The sequence below is a fragment of the Penaeus monodon genome, chromosome 38 (assembly GCF_015228065.2).
Source record: "Penaeus monodon isolate SGIC_2016 chromosome 38, NSTDA_Pmon_1, whole genome shotgun sequence".
Classification (NCBI taxonomy): Eukaryota; Metazoa; Arthropoda; class Malacostraca; order Decapoda; family Penaeidae; genus Penaeus; species Penaeus monodon.
In genome coordinates, this window is record NC_051423.1 from 8,998,835 (window position 1) to 9,018,834 (window position 20,000).

A 20,000-nucleotide genomic window follows, 5' to 3' on the forward strand; every position below is an offset into this window, starting at 1 on the left:
ACCTTGTCATCACTATGCCACGTGTCATTGCCATACTCCCTCTCTCCCCCTCTTTCTCCACCCCCTCCTCCTCCCCTTATTCTCTCCTCCCTCACTCCTCACAACCTTGAACTCTCTCCCTCTCCCTCTCCCTATCCCCGCCATACTCCCCCTCCCTTTGGCACTGCGCGCGGCACTGGCCTCGAAAGTGCCAATACCGCCCGCCGTATGGATCCATCAGTGCCTCGTCAAACCAACTGTGAAGATAACGTCACGCGACACACTTGGAGGAAGACCTACATTGACGTATCTAGTTATTCATTCTCATATTAATTTCTTCGTTAACTACAGCAAATACGTCTTTTTGACTGTCCTCTTCCGTTTTAATTACAACCAATAAATCTACTAATCCCCTATTTTACCCCACCCCCCATCTCCCCCTCATGCGATATGGGGGGAGGGGGGTCAGCTCTTTACGCACAAGGCCTGGTACTTTGATAATGTTCGATGCAATGCCTAAACATTAATAAAATCTAAATAAATATACATGATAAATGGGTTCATTTATCAAAAAGATAAAACACGAAACATGACTAATATACTACAACCGAATAATAATAAAACGAGAAAAGGAAAAGACCACACGGTAAAAAAAAATTAAAAAACAATATGAACAACCTTTATCGCCGAACACGAAGCCAGAATGCGCGAACACCGTCACGCGATAAAGAACTTGAGGCGTATCGGTGATCAGCCGAGAACAAGCTGAACACCTCGAGAACCGCCCGGACGAGGCGCCTTAGACAGACAGACAAACTGACAGGCAGGCAGGCAAACTGACCAGACAGAGACAGACACTCACTGACAGAGAGACAGACAGACAGACACAGACATACTGACAGAGACAGACTCGAAATTTCGACCTTCTCGTTTTCCTTCTTCATTTTCTTCTTCCCCTGACTTCGTCTTCGTCTTCATTTTAATTTTCATTTGCGGCTTCATTTTCTTCCGCGTCCCTGAGCTCATTCTTCTCGTTTTTTTTTTTTTGTTTACCTTCTGTTTCGCCTTTCTGCTCTTCTTATAAACTTCGCCTCCTAAGAGTATATATATTTCTTTTTTTCTTTTCTCCGCTCATTTTCACTTCTCTTCTATTCCCCTCCACTCCCTCCTCCTATCTCCTTTCCTCTACTCTCTTCCCCACTCTCTTTCTAACCTAGCACTGACTTTCACCTCCTCCCCTACACCCTCTCTCTCCCTCCTTCCTCTTTCCCCTTCCCTTTTCTCTCCTCTCCTCTTCTCTCTTCCCTCCCTTCAATTCCTTTTAATTCCCTTCTCCTTCCTGCCCTGTCCCCCCCCCTTACCACTTTCCCACCCTTTCCCTCCTTCCCTTCCCTACCCCTTTCCCACCCTTTCCCTCCCTCCTCCCCCTCCCCTTCCTCCTTCCCTTCCCTTTCCCTTCCCTTCCCTTCCCCTACCCCTCCCTCCCTCCTTCCCTTCCCCTCCCCCCGCCTCCTCCCTTAGCATGTCAGCCCCGCACTAACGAAGCCTCCGCCGCCGGAAGACCTAATAAGCGACGCAAAGGCGTTCCATCTGATGCGAGGTTTTACGTCCGTCGTCGCAGTAAACGTCACCTAAATGGATTCCCGCCGCGTGGTTATTTCCTTCTTGAGAGCTCCAACGGCATTTAAGATAGAGAATCGCCATAATCGAATAACTTATCGCAATCAAGACAGAATAAATCCCTGGGCATAGGCCTATTTGAACTCTCGACAACATTAACTGGATCAGCCATTCCGCCAACGAAATAAATGCCACGAACTACCACTTCCCGACAGACATTTCATCCCTAAACAGACGATGGCTATTCAATAATTGGGCATTAGACTTATACGTGATCAGCAAAAATTGAAAACACGGTATAAAAAAAAAAAGTCACGATATTTTGATCTCTCAGAGTCTTCGCTGCGGAATTCGAAATGCCTTTAAGAAAATCTTCTGGCATGAGTTGCCAGATCTACATAATGGGAAAGTTTTACGAAAGTCTCTTTTAAACTTAAACTTATTCTAAGAATATACAGGGGAGGGAGGATCAAAACAAATATCTACTACCACTCCAAACACGCGCGCGCGAGCACACGCACGCACGCATGCACACACACACACACACACACACACACACACACACACACACACACACACACACACACACACACACACACACACACACACACACACACACACACACACATTAAAAGATTATATATATATATATATATATATATATATATATATATATATATATATATATATATATATTGGGGAGAGACAACTCTATACTATGTCGATGCATATTTATCACTTCATTCCTCTGACAGTTTCTCTACCATATCGCTAATCCCCATCCCTCTCCCCTCTTCCCCAAACACTGCCTGCTCGAAGACCCTCCTCTAGCTTAGCATAATCCGCTACAAGTTGGGAAAAAAATCAAGTCTACATTCCACAAACTTTCACGAATCAAGAACACCATTTCCTCCCCCCCCCTCTCCCTCCCTCTCTCTCTCTTTCCCTCCCCCTCTTCCTCTCCCTCTCTCCTCTTCCTCTTCCTCTCCCCTCTCCCATTTCCTTCTTTCTTACCCCCTTTCTTTCCTTTTCCCCATCTTCCCTCCCTTTCTTCCTCACTTCCTCCCCTTCGCCCACCTTGTAAGTATGTGTGTACGTATGTGTGCGTGTGAGGGGCGTGTGAGGGGCGGCTGCGTGTGTTAAAGGCTTTCGCAACATGATAAAACTGCACTATATTTAAATGAAAACAAGAATCCTGTAACTCAGAATCAAGGAGAATGGAATGAGGAGGTAGAAAGTTAAAAACAAAGACGAACAAAAAGAGAAACGAAAGGATAACAAACAAGGATACACATAGCGAGAGAGAGAGGAAGAGACAGGCACAGAGAGAGACAGAGAGAAGGAGAAGCTTCTAGACAGAAAGACAGACAGACAGAAGGTGCCACGTGACCGGAATCCAGACGCCTGCTTTCTCCGCGCGGCACCACTGCCCTGCCACCGCCGCCCGTGCCGCCCACCTTCCACGTTAAGGCTGCGAAAGTGCCCCCCCCCCTCTCTCTCTCTCTCTCTCTCTCTCTCTCTCTCTCTCTCTCTCTCTCTCCTCTCTCTCTCCTCTCTCTCTCTCTCTCTCTCTTTCTCTCTCTCTTTCTCTTTCTCTTTCTCTTTCTCTTTCTCTTTCTCTCTCTCTCTTTCTCTCTCTCTCTCTCATTTTCTCTTTCTCTTTTCCTCCGTATCTCCCTCTTTCCTCCCCTGCGTCCACCCCTCTCTTTCCACCCCCCCCCCGCCCCACCCTTCCCTCTCGGCCTAATCAGCTGCTCAATAAAGGCCTCGCCGCTAAGAGCCTCGGCCGTCACGCCCCGACGCAGCGTGGCGCAACGGGAGCGATTTCGACGGCGCCGCTCGGATCAAAGGCCCGGAGAGGCGCAGATGGCACCGGCTGGACTTGGGTCGGATATGAAGCCGCCTTTGCAGTCAGGCGCCTTCTTCGTCCGGTTGCGGTCTTCCCTAGCCGTGCAAATCGTGCTTCGTTTCTCCCTATTTCATGGAGTCAATGTTATCTTTAACGGCATTTGCATAATATGAGTACAGTATAACGTGCAATTTCATACATGCAAATTCACGATTTTTAAAATTTTATTATTATTATTTTTTATGGGTGCGCGCGACATGCACACACACACAAACACACACGTACAAACATACGCACAAACACACACACACTCAAATCATTTTGCGAAACCTGAAAGGATTATTTATCTGTTCCCTGCCATCCACATGGCTCATACTTTCTAATCCACAAACATAAAAAAAGAGAAAAAAGAGAGAGAAAGAAAAAAAAAAAAACGCAAACCAAAACACATTAACCGTAATAAACTTCCGCCTTCGCTCGCCCGCCATTACTCCTTCCATTAAAAACAAACCGAAACAAAAAAAAAAAACTGCATAAAAATCGATGATAAACTCACGAACTTCTAAGACCCTTGGGGAAATTTAAACAAAAACTTACGGTCTCCTTGAGTACCTCACTTATCCACGCATCCGTACCTGGGAAGATAAACAAGAAGGTTTATTAAAGATGCTCCTTTTTTTGTTTTTTCTTCTTAAATTCCATTAAATTCCTATCTTTCCTCCCCCCCGCCCCCCCCAACCCACCCCTTTATTCCATTTCAACCCCCAATCTCCGCCTTATCTTTCTCCTTTTTTCCCCTCTCCAAAAATCCATACGCCTTTAACGGGGAAAAATCGGGAGACAAAGTTAAAAGAAAACCCGAAAAAGAAAGCAAAAGTAAAGGAGAAGAGACGAGAGGAGAAAAGAGAGAGAGAGAGGAGAGAGAGAGAGAGAGAGAGAGAGGAGAGATGAGAGAGAGAGAAGAGAAAAGAGGGGAGAGTGAGGAGAGGGGAGAGAGGAGGGGATAAGGGGAGGAGAAGAGAAGAGAGGGGAAGAGAAGAGGAAGAGGAGGATAGGAGAGAGAGAAAAAGAGAGAGAGAGAGAAAAAGAGAGAGAGAGAAAAGAGAGAGAGAGAAAAAAAAAAGAGAGAGAGAGAGAGAGAGAGAGAGAGAGAGAGAGAGAGAGAGAGAGAGAGAGAGAGAGAGAGAGAGAGAGAAACGATTTCATATGCCTCAATCTAAATCCCAAATCTAAATCTTCCGTTCATTCACGAAAATTCCGACAAATTCCATAAAACTTCCACGAAATTGCACAAAATTCCGGGAAGTCATATGGCGTTACATCACACATAAGGGAGATGAAAGGAAAGCATCGTCAAATCAATCATTTTCCCTTACATCACAGCCCGCTACGCCCGCGGGGGTGTGGGCGGAGATAGGGTGTGGGCGGAGATGGGGTGTGGGGGTGGGCGGAGATGGGAGTGGGGTGTGGGCGGAGATGGGAGTGTGGGCGGAGATGGAGGTGCGGGCGAAGCTAAGGGTGTAGATGGGGTGGGGTGTGGGCGGAGGTGGGCGGATGAGGGGGGGCGGAGGGAATGGGCTTTTGGGGGGGGGGGGGGTGGAAAGGGGGGTTTTTTGGGTGGGGGGGACGGAGGTGGGGGTTTAAAGGGGGGGGGGGGGGGGGGGGGAAAAGGGAGGGTTGGGGGTTAGGGGCGAGGGAGGAGAGGGGGGAGAGGGGGAAAGGGGGAGGGGTGGAAGGAAGGATAGGTTAAGGTTTTAAATGAGGGTGAAGCGGAGAGGGTGGAGGGACGCCCCCGGGGGGGGGGGTGAATAGGGGAATGCCATTTCGTATTTAAAACCCCCCCCCCCCCCCGAAGTGCTCCCCCCCGCCCCCCTTTTCGAACCCCCTTTTGGAAAAGGAATTTTTGAAATGGTTTGCCCTTGGTCAATGCCCCCCCCCCAATCCCCAGTCAATTCCCCTTTTTTTGGATTTTTATTTTTTGGTTCCTTGCTTCTATTTCTCTCTCCTCCTTTTTTTTCTGTGTTTTTTTACCCCCTCCCCTATTCTATCTCTTTTTTTTTCTCTCTTTTCTCTTTTTTCCTTTCCTTTTTCCCCTCCCCTTTTCTCTCTCTCCTTTTTTTTTCTCTCTCTTTTTTTTTTTCCTCTTTCCCCTTTTTCTCTCTCCATTTTCCTTTTTTTTTTTTTTTCCCCTCTCTTTTTTTCTCTTTCTCCTCTTTCCTCTTCTCTCTCCCCCTCTCTCCCCTCTCCCCCTCTCTCTCTCTCTCTCTCTCTTTTCTTCTTTTCCTCCCCCTCTTCTCCTCTCTTCTTCTCTTCCTCCTCTCTTTTTCTCCCCTCTCTCCTCTCCCCTTTTCCCCTCCTTCTCTTTTTTCTCTCTTTTTTTTTTCCTCCTTTTTTTTTTCTTTCTCTCTTTTTTCTCTCTCTCTTCTCTCTCTCTTTCCCCTCTCTCTTTTCTTTCCCCCTTTTTCCCTTTTTTCTCTCTCTCCCCTCTTCTGTTTTTTCTCTCTCTCTCTCCCCTTCCTTTTTTCTCCTCTTTTTCTCTTTTTCTCTCGCCTCCCCTTTTCTCTCCCCTCTCTTTTCCTCCCTCTTCTTTTTCCTCTTCTTTTCTTTTCCCCTTTTCCTCTTTTTCTCCCCCCTTTTTTCTCTCTCTCTCTTTTTCCCCCTTTTTTTTCTCTTTTTTTTTTCTCTCTCTTCTCTTTTTTTCTCTCTCTTTTCTTCTCTCTTTTTTCTTTTCCTTCTCTCTCTTTTTCTCTCTCTCCCCACCCCTTCCCCCCTTCCTTTTTTTCTTTCTTCCCTTTAAATTCCTTTTCCCTTTTTTTTCTTTCTTAATTTTTCTTTTCCCCCTTCCTCCCTCCCCTTCTTTCACCACGCCAGCAGCAATCCCTCCCCAAAAAACACCCCTCAGGGGTCTTTATTCTGGCCCGCCAAAACCTCCCCCTCCCCCCTTCCTTTCCCCCCCCTTTTTCCCCCCCCCCCCCCTTTCCCCCTCCCTCCCCCCCTCCCCTCTCCCCCCTCTCCCCCCCCCCTCTCCCTCCCCCTTTCCCCCCCAACCCCCCCCACCCCACCCCAAAGGGTTCTCTACGCTGTATTTTTGGCCCCGGTATCCCGGGCACTTGACCCCCCAGTGAAAAAGGTCGGCCGAGTTGGGGGGAGGAGAGTGAGTTTAGGGAGTGAGTTCGCGAAATGAGAAAAGAGGAAGAGGGGGAGAGAGAAACAGAAAGAGAGGGGAGAGGAGAAGAGAAAAGAGAGAAGGGGAGAGGGGAGAGAGAGAGAGGGAAGAGGGGGGGGAGGGAGGGAGGGGGGGGGGAGGGAGGGAAGAGAGAGAGAGGAGAGAGGAAGAGGGAGGAGAGAGAGAGAGAGAAAAGGGGAAAAGAGAGAGAGAGGGGGAAAAGAGAGGAGAGAAGAAAAAAGAGAGAGAGAGAGAAAAAGAAGGGGGAAAAGGGGTAAAGGGGGGGAGGGGGGGGTGAAAGGGGTTTTGGAGGGGGAATTTTGGGGAGGGAAAACCCCGGTTGCCCCGGGGGGCCGGGGTCTGGGCGGGGGGGGGTGGTCGGCGGGGGGGGGAGGGGGTGGTGGGGGGAGGGGGGGGGGTGGGGGGGTGGGGGGGTGTGGGTTTTTTTGGGGGGTGTGTGGGTGGTGGGGTGGTGGGGGTGGTGGGGTGGTGGTTTTGGGGGGGTGGTTTTTTGGTGTGTGTGTGTGGGGTGTGTGGGGGGTGTGTGGGTGCCGTGTGGGTTGTGTGTGTGTGGTTTTGGGGGGGTGTGTGTGTGTGTGTTTGGGGTTTTTTGATTTTGGGGGTGGTGTGTGTGTGGTGTGTGGCCCGTGGGTGTGTGTGGTGGGGTGGGGGGGGGGGGGGGGAGTGGTGTGGGGTGGGGGATATTTTTTAAGGGGGTTTGTATTTTTGGTGTGGGGTGTGTTTGTGTGTGTGTGTGTGTTGTGGGGTTGGTTGGTGTGTGTGTGTGTGTGTGTGGGGGGTGAGTGAGGGGTGAGTGTGTATGTGGTGAGTGGTGAGTGAGTGAGTGATGTGAGTGATAGTGAGTGAGTGAGTGAATGAGTGAGTATGTGTCCGACTATGTGTGTGTATCCGACTGTGTGTGTCCGTTTGTGTACGTGTTTGCGTGCGCGTCCGTGTCTCATTTCTCTTTCGTTCTCCCATGTTCCCACTTCCCTTTCACTGCTTACTCACACCCTTCCTCATACGCGCATTCACGCACCCATGCATTCCTCTCAATTTTCCCGTCTGTTTTTCTTTTAACGAACCTCTTATCTCTTATCTAATCGCCAATCATCCTATCAAATGCATTAACAAGTCAATTAAACGCCCACACGCTAAAAACAGACAACTTTATCTTCACTCCAAAGGCTGTATTTCGATAACCCTAAAAAAAAATAAAAGCTTTACCCCCCCCCCACAAAAAAAAAAAAAAAAAAAAAACGTATCTTTTAAGGAATTCTGGAAGGAATATTTTCTTTCCTTCTGTTCTCGCCTCCTTTGCTTTTTTATTTTTTTTATGTCCACTGTCTTCTTTTCTATATTTTTAACGCTATTCCCCTAAATTGGTGTTATTCTTTGTTACTTAAATTTTTATGTCTCATTTTTCCACCTCCCTCTTCCTCCCCTACTCCCTCTCCCACTCTCTTTTCCCTTTCTCTTTCCCTCTCTCTTTCCCTCTCCCTATCCTCTTTAACCCTTCCAATCTCCTTGTCTCTCCCCTCGCCCACTCTTCTCCCTCTTCATCTGCTATAATCACCTTGCTCTCCTCTCCCCTCTCCCTCCCTCCTCCTCTCCCCTTCGCTCCCTCCTCCTCTCCCCTTCGCTCCCTCCTCCTCTCCCCTTCGCTCCCTCCTCCTCTCCCCTTCGCTCCCTCCTCCTCTCCCCTTCGCTCCCTCCTCCTCTCCCCTTCGCTCCCTCCTCCTCTCCCCTTCGCTCCCTCACTCCATTGTTAAATTCGCACATTTCAGCACATTTTTTTCTCGCATCACCATTGTCTGTTTTCAAAGGTATTCAGAAAGTCGCCTCGTTCCAAATTCATAATAATAATTCTGTGATATTTCAATCCCATTTATGTAACAAGGGATGGATATATATATATATATATATATATATATATATATATATATATATATATATATATATATATATATATATATATATATATATATATATATACATATACATATATATATTTTTCTCTCTCTCTCTCTCTTTTTTTTTCTTTTTTTTTTTTTTAATACACGTCTGTGTTTTAATTAACGCGTTGCTTTTATTCTACGTTTTAAATGGTCATCCATCTATCCTACGCTTTTCACCATCTATCCTCTATCCTTATTCACCAATAGCGTATACTTCTCTATTCAACAGAGTCCTTCCATTATCTTACTGATATACCCATTCATTCAACTTCGCCCATTTTACTCACTAATTCCAACTAACCATTTACTCATTAATCATTTACTCAATCATTACACAAGTTTTACTCGATCTTTTACCTATCCATTACTCAAGTTTATCCCTGCCCTGGAACAACATGCACTGATAAGGTATCAAATGTCACCTCATCAAACTCACCCTGGGTCTCGATCAACATGAATATTGCAAACCCCGTGTAGCGAATACTGTGCAATCATCAGGCGTCAGTATTAGCAATCAGAATCATCGTGCAACAGTGTTCCCAATCGGGTCAGCTGTTAATTTCGTCAATGATATATTTTATATTTCTTTTTTAATTGAAAATTTCTTCTTCTTCTTCTTCTTTACTATCATTATTTTTCTTCTTCTCTCTCTCCCCGCCTCTCCACTTCCCACTCCTCCCCCTTTCCTCACATTCCCCTCCCCATCCTTCCCTTCTCTTCCCTTCCCCGCCCTTCCTCTCTCATTCGCTCCTCTCCTTAACCCCATTACACTATAACATGTTACTTAACATCACATCATTATTCCGTTTCCACAGGTCAGCCACAAACATCAGAACATCATTAAGTCAATAGGTACAACAGGTATGTTACAATACAATTATCATAAAACCATTATACTGCTTGTCCAGGGCGAATACCGATAAGTCAATAGGTATACGCTACCACCAATATAACATTTTTATAACGTTATATGGTTTCTATAACCGAATTCTGGACATACTAGTGATAAAACGTTACTACGTATCAACATATCACTGGACTGTATAAGTTCGACTTAAGACAGCCGATAGGACAGTATTTACACTACTACACAGTGAGGTCGTCATGTCACTGACTCTGTAGGTGAATTTGAGAAAAAAAAAAGTTTAAAAAATAACACAGGAGCACCACTTTTCTCCCGCAGGAGCCCGCCGCCCTAGCCGAGCTCCTGGAGGCCCCCCCCCCCACCTTTCCTCCGTCGCAGCGGCGCCATTTCCAGTGGTCTCCTCGGCATCTTCGCTTCCCTCTAATCACCCTCCTTTATTATCGGTCACGTCTTCTTCCACTATTCACACCCCAGACCGCAACGCGAGCGGTGACGTCACTAAAGCAACCTTCCCGCAATGACATGCCTCGCGACCTCGTGATCGGGACTCGCGCAGAGGCCAAAATCCCAGTCAAAAGCGAGGGAAACCAACCTTACGAACGAGAATGCAAAGTGTAGCATCATGGCGGTGATGATGATTCACGCTTTTTTTTTTTCATCTTCTTTTTCAGCGCCATTTTGATCTTCATTTTTTGTTTCTCTTTCTGTTATCAATAATCACCATCATCGTCATCACCCTATTCCTATTCCTATTCCTATCCCTATTCTTCCTGTTCCTGTTCCTATTCCTCCTCCGCCTCCTTCCCCCTCCCCCTTCCTTCCCCCTCCCTTTCCCTTCCCCCTCCCCTCTCCTCCGCTCTTTCCTCCACCTCCTCCTCCTCCCTCCACCTCCTCCTCCTCCCTCCACCTCCTCCTCCTCCCTCCACCTCTCCTCCTCCCTCCACCTCCTCCTCCTCCCTCCTCCACCTCCTCCTCCTCCCTCCTCCCCTACCCTCCCTCCTCCCTCCTCCCCTACCCTCCCTCCTCCCTCCCCCTCCGCACCAGGTGAGGCAGCGGGTCAAGGCCGAGGCGACGCAAGAGGCGGCGGCGACGCTCGTGGGGACAAAGAGGAAAACGACGAAGGAAAAGTGGCTCCGGCGCCGGAAAGCAGCCTTGCCATTGCGATTAGTCGGGTCGGTGCAAGAATCCGACTGCAAGAGTAAGAAACGTTCCATGATGGTCATAATGAAGGCTGTGAAGGAGGACGAGATGGAGGAGAAGGAGGAGAAAAGGGGGGAGAAGAAGGAGAAAAACGAGAAGGAGGAGAAGAAGAAGGAGAAGGAGGAGGAGGAGGAGGAGGAGGAAGAGGAGGAGGAGGAGGAGGAGGAGGAGGAGGAGGAGGAGGAGGAGGAGGAGCAAGCAGGAAGACCAAGAGGAAGAAGAAAAAAGTACATAATGGAAACAGTGATGATCAATGTCAAGGTAAAGACAAGAAAACCGAGTAAAATCCGGCGAACGGTGAGAAAGAGAGTCACGATAACGACCTTAAAAACAACAATAACGACATAAAACGACTAAATAAAATCCCGTAATGGGACCTTTCCATCCAAAGTAACGCGGCCGGAATGTCACCGCCTCCTCCCCGCCCATTACCGACTCCTGTGGAATGAAAACCGCCCTCATGCCACCCCTTAGATTGGCAACGCTACGGTCGCGTCAATACGAATGTGGAAACGATCTAATCACACATTTACAAAATTAGAGGAAATAAACAAAGAACCACATAATAACAATAAATAAATAAATAAACAAATAAGTGAATAAATAAAACAAATTCTTCTTTTGGGGCCTTCAGTGATGCTGATAATATCGCTTTTGTGTACAGCTGACATTCCTGACTTGTCACCCAGCTGATTCATATATAAAAAGAAGTTTCAATAGTTGCTGAACGACGAAAGCCGATAAATGGGTGGCATTAGATGATACACTACATGATAAAATGAAAATGGTGAGAAAGAGGGAGCGAAGAAAGAAAGGAGGAATGACTTACAGAATGTGACGAAAAGAGATGAATGTCAAGATATAGAAATAGTGAGAAAAAATGAGACAGAAAGATACACAGACAAAGACACAGACACACAGACACATACACACACACACACACACACACACACACACACACACACACACACACACACACACACAAACACACACACAAAATATATATATATATATATATATATATATATATATATATATATATATATATATAGAGAGAGAGAGAGAGAGAGAGAGAGAGAGAGAGAGAGAGAGAGAGAGAGAGAGAGAGAGAGAGAAGAGAGACATAGAAAGGGGGAGAGATTAAGAGAGAAAGAGAGACATATAGAAAGAGAGACAGACAAACAGAGAGACAGACAGAAAGAGAGAGAAAGGTGACATTCACTGAAAAAAGAAAAGGAGATAGAACCGGAGACCAAAACACAGATTCCTTTCTATTCGCACAAAGTCATCTCCGCCAAGCGAGTGCGACCAGACTTTCAGAACCGACTGTAATCAGCAATACACGGCGTCTTCTTGGCTTAACCATCACCCCTATCTTTTATCGTCACTATCACTATTATTATTCTTTCCACCCAACTTTCCGCCCAGCTGTAGAGGAGGAAAAGCGGCTGCCGTTTAAAAACCCAAACTTTCTACCTCCGACTGGACTTCGCCAAACGACAAATCCCAAAACGACTTTCACAAATTCACAACAAGTAGGAAGTTAATGAAAGAAAAAAGAAAAAAAAAGAGACGAAAAGAGGAGAAAAGAAAAACAAACAAAAATTCAAGGCTCCCAAACTCAAACACCAAAGACTAACGAAGTTTGCAAACAACATTAAGAGCCGCTTGCACAACGAGCAATTTCCTTCGCTAACACAGTCCTTCGAGGAGGAACACCTATAGCACGGACGGGCGGGAAGGAGGGAGAGAGGGAGGATGGGGGAGGGAAGATGGAGGGGAAGGAAAGGAGGAGAAAGGGAGGTATGGGGAGGAAAGGATGGAAGAGGAGGGATAGGGAAGGAGAGGGAGGGATGGGAAAGGGAAGGATGGAAAGGGAGGTGAGAGAGAGGGAGGGAAGAAAAGGAGGGAGAGGGGAGGAGAGGGAGGAAGAGAGGTAGGGATGAAAGGGACTGAAAAAGGGAAAGGAAGGAAGGATGGAAGAGGAAGAGGGAGAGGGAGGGAAGGAAGAGGAGGAGAGGGAGGGTGAGAGGAAAAAGGAAGGAGGAAATAGGAGAGAGAGAGAGAGAGAGAGAGAGAGAGGAGAGAGAGAGAGAGAGAGAGAGAGAGAGAGAGAGAGAGAGAGAGAGAGAGAGAGAGAGAGAGAGAGAGAGAGAGGAGAGAATAAAACTATCAATCTATAACCATAAAAAAACACACACAAAAAACAACCCAACGGACAAACAAACAAACAAAAAACAGAAAAAAACAGAAAAGCAAAATAGAAATCACGCCAGGAAAAAAATCCCGCGAAAATGAAGTGTTGCCCAAACGGACGGCAGACTCGAAACGAAATTGCCGGGCTAAAAATACCCTCCCGCCGAAATCCAATTAAAGCAAATACCCACGAGCGGAAATACGAATGGAAAACCGAGCCAGAGAAATCGAATTACGAAGAAATAACGTGATAACACTCGGCCGAATATCAGCTTTTATATCATTAGTCTGGCTATCTTTACCTGGTTTATTTTGGCAGTATAACTATCTGAAGTAATCTTCAAAATGCACAATATTTAATGTCGACCATGAAACCTACAAACAAAGCAAATCAAACGGACAGAAACACACGTTAGCCACTCAATGCAATTGCGACAGAAAACTTATTTCTCTCGCCTCCTGTCCTTCTTCCTCCAATCGCTACTCTACTTCCTTCTCCTTCTCCTTCTCCTTCTTGTTCTTGTTCTTGTTCTTGTTCTTGTTCTTGTTCTTCTTCTTCTTCTCCTCCTCCTCCTCCTCCTCCACCTCTACTCCCTCCTCAAAGCTCCACCTCCATTTCCCTCTCCCCCTCCAATCTCCACCCTCTCCACCTCCCACCTCCCCCATTAACTTCCCCCTCAGGTCCCCCCTCCCCCTACACCTCCCCCTCCAACCTCCCCCTCCAGGCCGCGAGCCGACGACCAAAACCCCGCCCCACCTCCACGACCGGCGGCGCTCTGAACACGACCCCGGCCTCCAGAACCGCCCAGCTCGATAGCCTGGTCGTAAAAGAATTAACATAAACGAGATATGCTTCCATGCGATCCGGTCTTTGCGAGGCACCTGTTCGCCTCATGCGCGTGTGCCTGCTGAGGGGGGGGGGGGTGATGGGGTGGGAAGGGGAAGAGAGAAAAGGAAGGGGGAGGAGGGGAAGGGAGGAGGGGGGGAAGGGAGGAGGGGAGGGAGGGGGAGGAGGAGGAGGAGGAGGAGGAGGAGGAGGAGGAGGAGGAGGAGGAGGAGGAGGAAGAGAAGAAGAGAGAAAGAGAAGGCCATACTTATAAAAGAAAATACAAAAAAGCCAGAAACGCACAAACCGACGACGACCCAGCATCGGAAAGCCGAGTGACGTCACCATCCCGCCCGCGCCCGCACCGCCACGCCCCCAAAGACCACGAACCAGCCATCCCGCCCGCCAATTCCGCAAAACAAAGGGCGCCGTCATGCGTGAACGGCAGAGGAGCATTCTTAGCGTCGCCTGAAGTGCGCCCGAAGCGATATCGAAGCCAGACTAATATGTATAAACAATATTTACAACAAGAAGAAGAAAAAGAAGAAGAAGAAGAAGAAGAAGAAGAGGAAGGTTAAGTCAAACGAGGAATATAAAACTGAAGAAGAAAGCGAACGAATTATCCAAACGCTAATCATACCAATGAATAAGGCCTAAATGAAAAAAAAAAACAAGCTTTCGCCAAACATGCACACGAAACTCGGCAAAAGATAAAACTAAGCAGTGCATTACCTGCACTTGCAAAGCGATAAGGCGATAAGAAGATCGTACCGTGTTCCTCTAGCAGATAAGAGCTCAAGATTAGTCGAAAGAAGAAAGAAAGAAGAAGAAAGAAGAAATTAGAAGAAAGAAGGCAACAAGGCCATAAAGAACTTTTTCCTCTTCATCTTTTTTTTGTTTTTCTCCTCTCTTATATAAAAAAAAAAATTCTTGTTCTTTCTCTCTATTTTTTTTAACTAATTTATAATTAATCTATAATTCCTGTAATTCTGAACTATCTATTTTTTTCTTACTTTTTGTTTTCCATCTGGCGTTGATAGCCAATAAACCTCAATTAAGGCAAACGTTTTTTTAAGGAAAATAACACCGATATAATTACATTAGGACGAGAGTCATAAATGGTGGTAAACGTTCGTTTTGGTAAACGTTTTTTTTTTTTCAGGCCAATAAAAGACGGTGTAATAAAGACGGCAGGAATTCTGGTCGATAAAATACAATAACAAATAAATGACAGGTTATATCCCTTTCTTGAAATCCTTGTTCACTGGCACCTCCATGCATGTAATGATCCATTAGAGAAAGGAACTGAAATGCTTCCCGTTTTCTATGCATTACCCTTTATACCACTTCTTGGTAATCTGTACCATTGCCTATTTACATACGAAGTGTGTGTTTATTACGTGCGCGAAGTTGTGACTCTGCAGAACGTCTGTAACAATAACTGCAGCTGCAAGGAATACAACAAAATGCATACAAATATTAAATTCAACGCAGTCACAACTAGAAAGGAATAACATGCAGTGACGTTTCGAATAAAACTAGACACATCAGCATGCGCTTAGAAATTGTCACTACGGAAAGTGTTCAAACATTGTGGATATACTGCACGTGCGCAACAATTAGCGACTATACTTTCACGTACACAAGTAGTGACTGCATAGCACATGCTCAAAAAATTCTGGCTGTCTTGCACGTACGCGGAAAGTAGTGACTCTATAGCACGTGCTCAAAAATAGTGATTGTACTGCACGTGCGCAAAAATTGTGATTGTACTGCACGTGCGCAAAAATTGTGATTGTACAGCACGTGCGCAAAAAGCCCGCGCGAGTGTTCACGGACCGTCGCCGTTAATTTCCGGCTCCGCGACGACGCCGATCGCACGCGCCGGCCGCCAGACCGTGACGTCCTCGCGATGCATTACGAGGGAGGGAGGGGGAGGGGGAGGGGGAGGTCGATGACGTCAGAGGGCTGGATAATGACGTCATCGGGTGGGCGGGGCTTTGAGGGAAGGTTATCAGCACACGACGAAGGGGAAACGGCCTTCACACGCCCACACATTACGCTGTTTGTAAAGTCTAATGCCCGCCCGCCCAAAGGTTAATGGCCGCGGGTCGTCCGTTTGGGCGCCAGGGTACGGCTTCCCTCTGCTGACGAACAGATATTCTATTCGCTAAAACGAAAATCCGCTAAAATCCGAAATTACTGAAGTTAAAACTCACGGAGACGATCCCACTAAAACCATAACCTCTTGAAAGTGACATTAACTGCAACTACAACTGACTAAAAATGACATTAATAAAACTAGAACTTACCAGAATTTACTGTAACTGTGGCCAATTCCTATGACGAACTAAAACCCGAATATTAATAACATCCAATTTTACTGAATCTAGACCACAAAAAATATAGCATAACGTAACAGGAAACTATAAAACATCATACAGACGTACATTTGAATCACATTTTTTTTAACGAATTAGCATACTAACAGTATGACACATATTCTCTGTTATAATATACTTTGCCATACATATCATATTTAAACGTACCAGATGTTCTATTCCCAATCCAATTACGATAATCGATTATGCCAATATCGAACTTTGGACATTCATTAACTTCCTCATTGCCGCCCTAATCATCATCATCATCATCACCATCACACAGGAAATTATCAAATAAATCGCTCGACACAATTGTAACATTACCAAGAGCACAATCATTTTAACCGACGTAGGCCAACTATTCATTTTAAAAGCCGTCTTTATCAAAGGAAAAAAATAAAATAATAATAATGTTAATGATGATGAGGATGGCAACACTGTTAATAACGATGATAACAAATATGATTATGAGGAGATGATGATGATGATGATGATGATGATGTGATGACGATGACGATGACGATGACGATGACGATGACGATGACGATGATGGTAAGAGTAAGTAACTGAATCAATAAATAATAAATAAACAAAAACTACTGAAGAAGAAAGAGAAAGAGAAAGAGAAAAAGGAAAAGAAAAAGATGATGGTGATAATGAAGAACAAAGAAAGGAATCAATCGATAAGACAAAATAAAAGACCACCACAACCAACACAGTAACATCTCTGGCCGCACAGTATGGAACAGACACACTCGCTATGTACCCCACACACACCCACAACAAAGGCTTCGTTTGGGCGTCTCCTTTGATCAGATACGCCCACCATACCCACTTGAGATGGGGGGGGGAGGGGGCGAGGGAGAAGGGAGGGGAGAGAAGAGGAGACGAAAGAGGCAAAAGAGACAAAGAGAGCAAGGGACAGAACAAGTAGGAGAAAGGGACAAGGGGAATACCCAAGGTAGAGAGAGAGAGGAAGAGGAGTGCAAGAGAGGGGATACGAAGGGGAGGAGAAAGGGAGGAGGGGAGGAGAAACGACGAAGGAAGGGAAGGAGGAGAGGAAGCACCAGAGAAATGAGTCTTGACGCGAAACGAAATTCAGTAAAATGAGATACGCGATTGTCCTGGGAGCGTCTGTTCCCTGTGGAAGGACTTGTGGGGAGAGGGCACTGGGGGAGGGGAGACAGAAGGAGAGGGCACTGGGGCAGGGGAGACAGAAGGAGAGGGCACTGGGGGAGGGGAGACAGAAGGAGAGGGCACTGAGGGAGAGGGGAAAGTAAGAACAGTCGTAATGCTGTTTTCTCCCCGCACACTGATCTTCCTTACGCTAATCCCTCCTGTCGAAAACTCTGCACCTCTTCTATCTCACCTCCCCTCCCCCCCCCTTATCTTTCATCTCCTAATGTCACTTCTCACGCGCACCCTCCTCCTCCCCCTCCTCCTAGCGCACCCTCAGCACACACGCACAACCCTCTGCTCTCTTACTGTACAGAATACCCTTACACGCACCCTGGCCCTCACCCTTCTAACCTGACACACTCTCGTTCGTCACCTTTCTCTTCTAGCTCGCATCACCCTTAAAACCCCACCCTCCTAGCCCTCTCACACTTGTCTCTCACTCTTCTCTCAAAGCTCATATCACCCTAAAATGCACCCTAGCTCTCACCCTTCTAACCCCTAACGCTCACACTCCCCCCCCCCTCACCCTTCTCTCACAGCACGCATCCCCCTCACCCTTTTAACCCTTCACCCTATTCCAAAATCCCAACCCTGGCTGCGAGAGAGACAATCAAACCGAACCCTCTCCGCGCGTCCAATTTCGAAATCCAATAATCCTTTCCCACATAAATATTTCCTTCGTATTCTTCTCCTACTTCCCCCCCACCCACCCCTTTTTTTTTAGTCCCCCCCCCCCTTCTCCTCCTTCCCATCTTCCTCCACGGATCCTTACCGCTGTTCCTGATCCTATCGCGGATCCTTATGAAGTGTGAATGGACTCTCAGAAACCTAATCACAAAGGATATTTATAGGCCAATTTTAAGGATAGACGGAAGACATATATAGGATCAAGAACATGAGACGTGGATGGACTCTCAGAAACCTAACTATAAAGGATGTTAAAAGGATCATTTATTGGATACATATATAGGATCAAGAATAAAATCTATCATGCAACAGACTCTCAGAAACCTAATTACAGAGGATATATTGGACACAGAAGGATATAGGATAGAGAGGACAACACACCATGCAATGAATCATGAAGTCCGACGCAGCACCTAATCAGAGCGCTGTCAATATCTCTCATTAATACCAATACGCATCCCATTAACAGCGAACAGTATTTTTTCCCAAACATCCTGTATCCATATACTGATTCGTCCAAATGCAACAGATTATTTTTCCGCGTTATATATCCTTAATGTTTTACAATAATTCAAAACAAACACAGGAATAATGCCAAGTCCACACTAACCACATCTTTAATTTCGGGGAAAAAAATACGAATGGGAAATACTGGACGATATGAGTATCGTCCAGTATTTCCCATTCGCATCAGGAAAACATGTGTTTGTATTTCCTTTGATTCTATCGTTCCCATTTTTCCTCAAACCCTTGTACTTTTTGTTTGTTTTATTTGCTTCGACTCTACTTCATAAGCTGCTAAGCAATTATTCAATCATCCACTCTTTATCAATGACTTATTATTCTTACATTTTTCTCATTCTGCCTTTATTTTACTAGTTCTTATCTTTATACCCCATTTTCATCGTCTTATCCTTTCGTCTGTTTTATTTCTATTTCCCGTTCTCTTCATCTATACATTATCTATTTCGGTGCAAGTATTTTCAAACCAAAAATCTTTCCGTCTTGGTTTCGAAACAATGGGGTGTTGTGAGGCTGTATGGGACGTTGGTAACGGTGTCTCCCGGGTGCTTGGGGCTGCCAGACGGGGGAGGGGAATGGGGGTCGAGGGAGGGGAGATGGGGAGGGGAAAGGAGATGGGGAAGGGAAAAGGGTGGGGATCGAGGGGAGATGGGGAGGGGAAAGGAGACGGGGAAGGGAAAAGGGTGGGGATCGGGGGGAGGGGAAAGGAGATGGGAAAGGGTGAGAAGGGAGGCGAAAAGAGAGAGATGGGAGGGGGAAAGAGGGTAGGTGAGGAGAGTAGGAGGGGAGAGGGGAAAGAGATAAGGGAATGGGGAGAAAGAAGAGAGGGAGAAGTAGAAAGTGAGGTGAGGGAGAGGAGAGGGAAAGGGACAGCAAAAAGGTGAGAGAAAGAGGAAGAGAGGGAAAGGGGGCGAGAGGGGAATTGGAGGTGGAAGAGGAGAAGGGGGTAGGAGAGAGAGAGAGAGAGAGAGAGAGAGAGAGAGAGAGAGAGAGAGAGAGAGAGAGAGAGAGAGAGAGAGAGAGAGAGAGAGGAGAGAGAGAGAGAGAGAGAGAGAGAAGAGAGGAGAGAGAGAGAGAGAGAGAGAGAGAGAGAGAGAGAGAGAGAGAGAGAGAGAGAGAGAGGGAGAGAGAGAATGGGAGAGAGGAGGAAGAAAGGGAGAACGAGAACGAGAGAGGAAGAGGAGAGGGTGAGAGCGAAGTGTATAAGTAACCCTCTTGTCCTGCTGTTCGTTCCCTCTCGCCTCACCTTTCTCTCCTCCTTGGAACTCTGGCATTCCTCAATCCTCACTCGTGGCACTCTTTGGCCCTCACTCGTGGCACTCTCTGGCCCTCACTCGTTCCGTCCATCAGTCCAACATTTCCCCTCATTGCGACACTACACAAGGTCTGACTCACAGTGCCAAGGGAACAACCTGTTTGCCATTACTGCCTCTCGTTCAGGTGAGTGCCACTCTTCACGCTAGTGCCAGGTAGGTGAAGGGAGAAGAATGGGCCTGAATAGGAGGGGATGAGGGGAGAGGAAGAGGAAGAGGAAAGAGGTAAAGTGGGAGGAAAAGGTGGAAGTGGTGA

General features: G+C 46.6%; 1 protein-coding gene across 2 annotated transcripts in view; it reads right to left on the reverse strand.

The window, feature by feature from the left end:
• The window catches only part of LOC119596588 (DISP complex protein LRCH3-like), a 72,474-nt gene that overhangs the window by 16,186 nt on the left and 36,288 nt on the right, over positions 1-20,000 (reverse strand). Inside the window, exon 2 of one of the 2 annotated variants that reach the window (XM_037945906.1) lies at positions 3,357-4,083. The exons of the other annotated variant lie outside the window; for it this stretch is intronic. Coding sequence (XP_037801834.1) covers positions 4,001-4,083 — 83 coding nt within the window. The 3' untranslated portion in view covers positions 3,357-4,000. Of the gene's footprint in view, positions 1-3,356; positions 4,084-20,000 lie in introns of those variants that run through there. 2 annotated transcript variants of the gene reach the window in all.